We start from the raw sequence: 8,385 nt of genomic DNA, 5'->3' as shown, positions 1-8,385 counted from the left end.
CTCGCGATTTTTCTGAAATGAGAATTAACGACACTCCTACAAAATATACAGTAATATTTTACAAAGCGCTCTCCGGTGTTCTCTTTTCCGCTCAGCTCGGGGTCTCCTTATTGCTTTCTTGTTATTTTAGCTTCTTTGTGGTAGCTACCTTAAATGCCTCACCCTTCAAGGGATCTTGGTGGCTCGTCCCCCTTTTAGCTAGGACGGCCTTGGTACCTTCCCCCTTTCAGCTAGGAAGGTCCTTAAAATTCCTCTTTTCTCTTTTCAAAGTTAAATTTGGTTCTTTTGGATCTCGTTTTTAGAGATCCTGCCTGACTACGCCAGAATCTGTCGAGGAAATTTTAGCTTAAATGAACTCAGCGGAGACTTTCAGAGCCGTGCTTCGAGAGAAAGTTTATTTCTAACGAGATATCTCAGAGAGCCCGCTTAGTCCACACTAAGGCAGAACTCTGACTTTTACAGGAAAACCCGCGCTATATTTATACAGTAAAAAGAGGAGTTTTATCTTCAAATTCCACACATTAACATTAATCATATTACTCCGAGAATCCAAAGATCATCCCGGAAGGCACACATTATCTGTTCTTGCATAGTTTCTCCCTGTCTGTGTCGATAATCAGTTTTAGGAGACTCATGCAAGGAACAGATAATCAGTTTTTGTTTTCTTAAGACAAAGAAGTTTGGGTGTTTTCTCTAGCTCCATTATTTCTACAATATCAGCAAGAAGTGATTTTAACCCTTCCCTTTACCATACTACATAGATCGTTTCCTTCCACAATCTGTAAAGCCAGCCAGGCACTTGGTCGCTTGCACACTAAAGTGTTGAGTCACCACCACATCCGACTGTCAACTAAGCGGTTGGTGTATAGAGCAGTCGTTCTCTCATCTCTCCTTTATGGATGTGAGACCTGGACACCCTACAGGCATCACATCAAAAAGTTGGAAGCTTTCCATGTGCGCAGTCTCAGATCTATACTCCACATACGCTGGCAAGACCGGGTGTCAAACCTTGATGTTCTGGAGAGAGCACAATCAACTAGCATCGAGGTGATGATCATGCGAGCCCAGTTCCGGTGGGCTGGACATGTCATCCGCATGGATGAGTCAAGGATCCCTCGTCAGCTTCTTCACAGCGAGCTCTGTGAAGGCCAAAGACACCAGGGGCGCCCCCGCAAGCGCTACAAAGATTGCATCAAGGCTAACCGCCAGTACTGTGGCATCCGACCAAAGGACCTCGAATACAGCAGCTAATAAAACCCAGTGGCGAACCCTCATGAAGACTGCCTGCCAGACCTTCGAAGAAAACCGATGTCAACGCCTGCGGGACACGAGAGATAGACGACATCAGGTGGCAGTACTGTCAGCATCAGGCACATCGAACTTCCCTTGTCCAACGTGCAAGAGGCTATGTGCATCCAGAATTGGCCTATATGGCCACTTGAAGACACATGCCATTGATGATTAGCACATCAACGTCTTTGTTGGATACGACAGATGACCAAGACTTGCCCTGAGAGTGTTTGATTGGACAGTGTAGAGGGAGCTTTATTCTGTATCTAACCCCGTGCTGTACCTGCCCTGGGAGTGTTTGATGGGACAGTGTAGAGGGAGCTTTACTCTGTCTCTAACCCCCTGTACTGCCCTGGGAATGTTTGATGGGACAGTATAGAGGGAGCTTTATTCTGTATCTAACCCCGTGCTGTACCTGCCCTGGGAGTGTTTGATGGGACAGTGTAGAGGGAGCTTTACTCTGTCTCTAACCCCGTGCTGTACCTGCCCTGGGAGTGTTTGATGGGACAGTGTAGAGGGAGCTTTACTCTGTATCTAACCCCGTGCTGTACCTGCCCTGGGAATGTTTGATGGGACAGTGTCGAGGAAGCTTTATTCTGTATCTAACCCCATGCTATACCTGCCCTGGGAGTGTTTGATGGGACAGTGTAGAGGGAGATTTACTCTGTATCTAACTCCGTGCTGTACCTGCCCTGGGAGTGTTTGATCGGACAGTGTAGAGGGAGCTTTACTATGTATCTAACCTGTGCTGAACCTGACCTGGGAGTGTTTGATAGGGCAATGTAGAGGGAGCTTTACTCTGTATCTAACCCCCTGTACTTGCCCTGGGGGTGTTTGATGGGGCAGTGTAGAGGGAGCTTTACTCTGTCTCTAACCCCGTGCTGTACCTGCCCTGGGAGTGTTTGATGGGACAGTGTAGAGGGAGCTTTACTCTGTATCTAACCCCATGCTGTACCTGCCCTGGGAATGTTTGATGGGACAGTGTGGAGGGAGCTTTATTCTGTATCTAACCCCCTGTACCTGCCCTGGGAATGTTTGATGGGACAGTGTGGAGGGAGCTTTATTCTGTATCTAACCCCGTGCTGTACCTGCCCTGGGAGTGTTTGATGGGACAGTGTAGAGGGAGCTTTACTCTGTATCTAACCCCGTGCTGTACCTGCCCTGGGAGTGTTTGATGGGACAGTGTAGAGGGAGCTTTACTCTGTATCTAACCCCCTGTACCTGCCCTGGGAGTGTTTGATGGGACAGTGTAGAGGGAGCTTTGCTCTGTATCTAACCCGTGCACGTAGCATGTCTCCGTTTGCTAATGACACAATGGAAATTGCCAACAGAGGGCACAGCAGGATGATTTTGAAAAGGCGATGGGAGTTACTCATGATAAGGAGCCATAATCTCATATGTATTTGTATATATCTTAATATGTACTTTTGTACACTTCCTGTTAGTGGTGAGTCAGGAGTTTTGTGCATTATGTATGCCTTCTCGAAGTGCTATGTTTATGTACGTTGTGTCTAAAGTGTTAGCTGGAATTTGTACATCTCCTCAGAGTACTGTGGAAAATGTAAATACATGAGGGACACTTTACAGAGGATTGAAGGCCGATGGGAGATGGAGAAAGAACTCCATGTGTCAACAGGCTGAAGGAAAGCTCGGGGAATGGGACAAGCTGTTTGAATTCAAACAGGAATCAGATCATTAGACGGACATCAGAATTGGTCAAACAACAAAAGGGATATGTTATCTCTTGCCAAACAGAACTGGACAGCAGAATACCGTGAGATGCCATTTGGATGTGGATTATAAGTGAAGCAGGATAAAGCATTACCGACTCTCTGGAGCTTCGAAATGAACACCGACGGGAGGTCTTAGAGGCAGGCCTGCCGAACACTCGGAAGTGTTAAACCAGTTGGACGGATCTCCCAAAGGACTATACAACAGTCTGGGCACAGTTATTGCTTGAAAGATTGTGCGTTACCATTTTACTTAGAGGCATAGGTATTGTGAAGTAATGGATTGTTTTAATTGTGTGTAACTCTATAACTTGGGCCATATATATATATTGCAAAATTGAATTTAAAAGCGGCAAGCTAGACAATTTGCAGTTTCGTTGATACTTCCGAACCTGTAGTCAGTAGTGTTGAACTAGGGATTTACAGTTGTTTTAATCATTTTAATGAAGTCCATTGTATTGGACAATATCAATATTTTTATAAGTGTTGGTGTTTGTAACACAAAGCAAAATTCCTGCACTGTCGGAGGGGCAGTACTGAGGGAGCGCCGCACTGTCGGGGGGGCAGTACTGAGGGAGTGCCGCACTGTCAGAGGGGCAGTACTGAGGGAGCGCCGCACTGTCGGAGGGGCAGTACTGAGTGAGCGCCGCACTGTCGGAGGGGCAGTATTGAGGGAGCGCCGCACTGTCGGGGGGGCAGTACTGAGGGAGTGCCGTACTGTCGGGGGGGCAGTACTGAGGGAGCGCCGCACTGTTGGGGGCAGTACTGAGGGAGCGCCGCACTATCGGAGGAGCAGTACTGAGGGAGTGCCGCACTGTCGGAGGGGCAGTACTGAGTGAGCGCCGCACTGTCGGAGGGGCAGTATTGAGGGAGCGCCGCACTGTTGGAGGGGCAGTACTGAGGGAGCGCCGCACTGTTGGGGGCAGTACTGAGGGAGTGCCGCACTGTCGGAGGGGCAGTACTGAGTGAGCGCCGCACTGTCGGAGGGGCAGTATTGAGGGAGCGACGCACTGTCGGAGGGGCAGTACTGAGGGAGCGCCATATTGTCGGAGGGTTGGTACTGAGGGAGTGCCGCACTGTCGGAGGGGCAGTACTTTTGGAGCGCCATATTGTCAGAGGGTTGGTACTGAGGGAGTGCTGCACTGTGGGCTGGAGGTGTTTACAGATATAGCGATGGCGGGGTCACGGACGCCACGGAGGAATTTGAAAACAAAGATGATAATTTGAAAATCGAGGTTTTGCCGGAACAAGAGCCAATTGTAGGGCCCTGAATAACAGGGGTATGATGGGGGATCATGGGTGAACGGGACTCGGTGTGAGTTAAAAGATGGGAATTTTTGATGAGCTCCCGATTAGGGAGGGCAGCCAGGAGAGCTTTGAAATAGACATGTCTGGAGGTAACTGAGGCACGGACGAGGGTTTCAGCAGCAGATGGGCTGAGGCAAGGGCGGATACGGCCAATGTTACGGAGGTGGAAATAAAGTGTCAATCTCCGTGATTGCTGTACTGGGGTCAACACTAATGGACTCTTCCCTCTCTCTCGCTCCCTCTCTCTCTCGCTCCCTCTCTCTCTCGTTCCCTCTCCCTCTCGCTCCCTATCTCTCTCTGTCTCTCAGTTCTCTCTCTCTCTGTCTCTCGGTTCGCTCTCTCGCTCTCTCTCTGTGTCTCTCTCTCTCTGTCTCTCTCTCCCTCTCACACTCCCTCTCTCTCGTTCCCTCTCACTATCTCTCTGTCTTTCTCTCTCTCCCTCTTTCTGTCTCTCGCTCGCTCCTTCTCTTACTCTCCCTGTCTCTCTTTCTCTGTCTCTGTCTCGCTCCCTCTCCCTCTCTGTCTCTCACTCACTCGCGGCTTTCTCTCTCTCTTGCTCCCTCTCCCTTTCTCTCTCCCTTCAGGAGGGCCATCTGAAATGGAGGCCGAGTATCTTCAGCTGACCAACCGCAGCGAGTTCCCGCATGATGTCCCGATGACTGAAGACTACGCCAGCATCTGGCGAGGGATGCGCACCTGTGCTATTGTGATCTACGTCATCACCTGCATCTTGGGCGTCTCGGGCAACGGGCTGGTGATCTGGGCCACCGGCTTCAAGCTGAAGAGAACGGCCTACACAGTCTGGTTGCTGAGCCTTGCCGTGGCCGACTTCACCTTCGCTCTGCTGCTCCTGCTCTCCATCACCTACATCGTCCTGGACTTACACTGGCCCTTCGGCTGGCTGCTCTGCAAGCTCAACAGCGGGATGCAGATGCTGTGCATGCACGTCAGCATCTTGACACTGGCCGCCATCAGCGTGGACCGCTGCATCTCGGTGGTACTGCCCATCTGGTCCAGGAACCATCGCGGCCCGCGGCTGGTCGCCCTGCTCAGCCTGGGGGTGTGGATGGCGGCTGCCATCATTAGCGCGCCAGCTTTCATTTTCCGGCAAATGGTATACCAGGGCAACAGGACGCGATGCTTCACCGACTACCTGCTGGAGCGTGAACAGGCGGCTATGAACATGATGGATTACGGAGACGAGGACTCGTTTGCGGTGATAGAGCGGATGGTGAGCCTTAGACATGCCCGCGAGCAAGCGGTGACCCTCACCTACTTCCTCCTTGGGTTCCTCCTCCCATTCCTGGTCATCTCCGCCAGCTACGCCGTCATCGGGCTGCAGCTGAGGTGGGGCCGCTTGGTGCCCAGCGGCGGCAAGTCCTTCAGGGTCATGGCCGCCATCATCCTGGCCTTCCTCCTGTGCTGGGGGCCCTACAACATCTTATTTATCCTCGCTCTGCTCCACTCGCGCGATGAGCTGCGGCCACTGGCCCTAAGCGTGGGCATCCAGCTCAGCAGCAACCTGGCCTATCTCAACAGCTGCATCAACCCTGTCCTCTACATCTTCATGTGGCAGGACTTCAGGGACATGCTCAAGAGGTCGCTTCAACGGGTTGATAACCAGGGGGAATCAATGCAAACTCATCTGTAGGGGGGTTAGTGGGGATTTGAGTAGATGTTTCTTCACCCAGAGGGTGGTTGGGTTTTGAAAGTCACTGCTTGCAAGGGTGGCAGAGGCAGAAAACCTATTTGCATTTAAAAAGTACTGGGATGTATCAGACAGATTCAGTGCTGCTAAACTGCAGCCTCTGTAAGACTACATTATTTTTTGTACGCATTAGCTGCTAATAACTGCGCTTGAAAACTGCTCCAAGATGGCTGAAAACATGGGATGACAAATTTTTAGTGACCCAAAAGGCTTTGCGAATTCAAAAGATTTTCTCATGTGTTTTAACATCTGCAAAGACACAATTCTCACAGACATTGTCTGGAAACTGTAGAAAGAGAATGAATGACCTATTCATGGTGAAAGACCATCTCTTTGTTTTAGACACTGTTGGCAGACATCCAGAAAACTAGGAAACGATGGCTGCAACACGTGAAGTCAGCGCTGCAGTCAATGTGAATGGTGACCTGGTCAGTTAATAAGAGAATCAGGGTGTTAATTTCCAATCACTGACCAAGGCTGGAGTTAACTCATGTGTGAGTTTCTTTGCATTGTAATCACTTTTGATGTATGCCATTTTTAACTCTTGTACTTTAATGGGATTGGTCAGTGCGGGTTAATGATTAGAAATTATGGTGCATTTAATGATATTGTGATTGCTTGTATTTCTTTTGATTATTCTAAGTAAAAATAACCCCTGGATGTGGGTGAGAAAATAATCAAGCTGGGTCTGTGTTGTTTTTGTCTGACAAGCTCGAATGCTGCAAAGTGGAAAGAAAAGATATAAATCTTACAGGCTAAAACTGTGATATGTTCTTTATGACATCACTAACACATGCATTACACAAGATGGCTCTTGCTGGAAACTGGCTTCATGTGACATGTCACATGACCATTTTATTGTTATACACCAGGACTTGCATTACCACAGTAGTTCACCAGGTGGAGCTCTATATTATACATCTCCCTCCTTAATGAAGAAGTCATAAGAACATAAAAAATAGGAGCAGGAGTCAACCATTTGGCCCTTGAGCCTGCTCCGCCATTTAATAAGATCATGGCTGATCTGATCTTGGCCTCAACTCTACTTCCCTGCCCGTTTCCCATAACCCTTCACTCCATTATCGCTCAAAAATCTGCCTGTCTCAGCCTTTAAATATATTCAATGACAGCTCTCTGGGGCAGAAAATTCCCTAGATTTACATCTCTCTGAGAGAAGAAATTCCTCCTCATCTCAGTTTTAAATTCTGAAACCATACCCCCTAGTTCAAGTTTCCCCCACGAGCGGAACCATCCTCTCTGCATCTACCTTGTCGAGTCCCCTCAGTATCTTGCATGTTTCAATAAGATCACCTCTCATTCTTCTAAACTTCAATGACTTTCAGCCCAACCTGCTCAAACTTTCTTCATAAGTTAGCCCCTTCATCTTGGGGATAATCCTAGTGAACCTCCTCTGAACAGCCTCCAAAGCGTTTAAACATCCTTAAATAAGGAGACCAAAACTGTACGCAGTACTCTATGTCTGGCCTCACCAATAGCCTGTACAGTTATATCAGGAGTTCTCTGCTTTTACATTCTATCTCCATTACAATAAAGGCCAACATTCCATGTGCATTCCTGATTACTTGCTGTACCTCCATACTAACTTTATGTGTTTCATGCACAAAATCTCCCAGGTCCCTCTGTACTGGTGCAATTTGTAATTTCTCTCCATTTAAATAACATTTGCGTTGTTATTTTTTATTGCCAAAGTGGATAACCTCACACTTTCACACATCATACTCCATCTGCCAAATGTTTGCCCACTCATTTAGCCTGTCTATATCCCTTTACAGATTTATTGTGTCCTCCTTACAAAGTGCTTTCTCACCCATCTTTTTATCATCAACAAATCTGGTTCCAATACACTCGATTGCTTCATCCAAATCATTTATGTAGATTTGAATATTTGAGGCCCCAGCACTGATCCCTGCGGCACCCCACTAGTTAATGGTTGCCAAATGGAAAATGAGCCATTTTTCCCGAACTCTGTTTTCTGTTAGTTAGCCAATCCTCTATCCATGGTTAATATATTATCATCAGCCCCATGAAATTTTGTCTTGTGCAGTAACATTTTTTGCGGCACCTTCTCGAATGCCTTCTGGAAATCCAAATACACCACATCCACTGGTTCCCCCTTTTACACCCTGCTCATAACAAAATAATCATTATACATAACATGCATGGTAATACACAACAAAAGATATGGACTTATGTTGCCTTATCTACAAATCAAACTTAACAACTACTTTTTTCTTTCGAAGAGGATACCTTTGCTCTTGACGAGAAATTTCTAAACTTGGTATCGAAATCAGGCTCATTCCAGGATGATCCTGAGGAGAGTTTTTCTCC

The 8,385-nt window shown here is 47.9% G+C and overlaps 1 protein-coding gene across 6 annotated transcripts; it reads left to right on the top strand.

Moving 5' to 3' along the window:
• The first annotated feature begins 2,386 nt into the window (after positions 1 to 2,386).
• Positions 2,387 to 6,713, top strand: LOC139240419 (chemerin-like receptor 1). 6 transcript variants are annotated; one of them, XM_070868930.1, is made up of 2 exons: positions 2,387 to 2,737; positions 4,913 to 6,713. In XM_070868930.1, the coding sequence occupies exons 1-2, from the start codon at positions 2,530 to 2,532 to the stop codon at positions 5,977 to 5,979; spliced, it is 1,275 nt and encodes a 424-aa protein (XP_070725031.1). In that variant the 5' UTR covers positions 2,387 to 2,529; the 3' UTR covers positions 5,980 to 6,713. The 6 variants fall into 6 exon arrangements, with proteins under 6 accessions (XP_070725031.1, XP_070725030.1, XP_070725033.1 ...); XM_070868929.1 differs by having other exon boundaries at positions 2,389 to 2,737; positions 4,637 to 6,713; XM_070868932.1 differs by lacking the exon at positions 2,387 to 2,737 and adding an exon at positions 2,745 to 3,256.
• The last annotated feature ends 1,672 nt before the right edge of the window (positions 6,714 to 8,385 follow it).

Source organism: Pristiophorus japonicus, chromosome 31 (genome assembly GCF_044704955.1).
Source record: "Pristiophorus japonicus isolate sPriJap1 chromosome 31, sPriJap1.hap1, whole genome shotgun sequence".
Lineage (NCBI taxonomy): Eukaryota > Metazoa > Chordata > Chondrichthyes > Pristiophoridae > Pristiophorus > Pristiophorus japonicus.
Note: the sequence above shows the minus strand (reverse complement) of the source record. Positions and strands in the feature narration are given on the sequence as shown.

Bases quoted from the DNA above. Each gene is read 5' to 3' on its own strand.
- LOC139240419 (XM_070868929.1), top strand. From the start codon at position 2,530: ATGGGACAGTGTAGAGGGAGCTTTGCTCTGTATCTAACCCGTGCACGT. The intron at 2,738-4,636 runs GTGAGTCAGGAG...TCTGTCTCTCAG, and splicing joins TTGTACACTTCCTGTTAGTG to TTCTCTCTCTCTCTGTCTCT.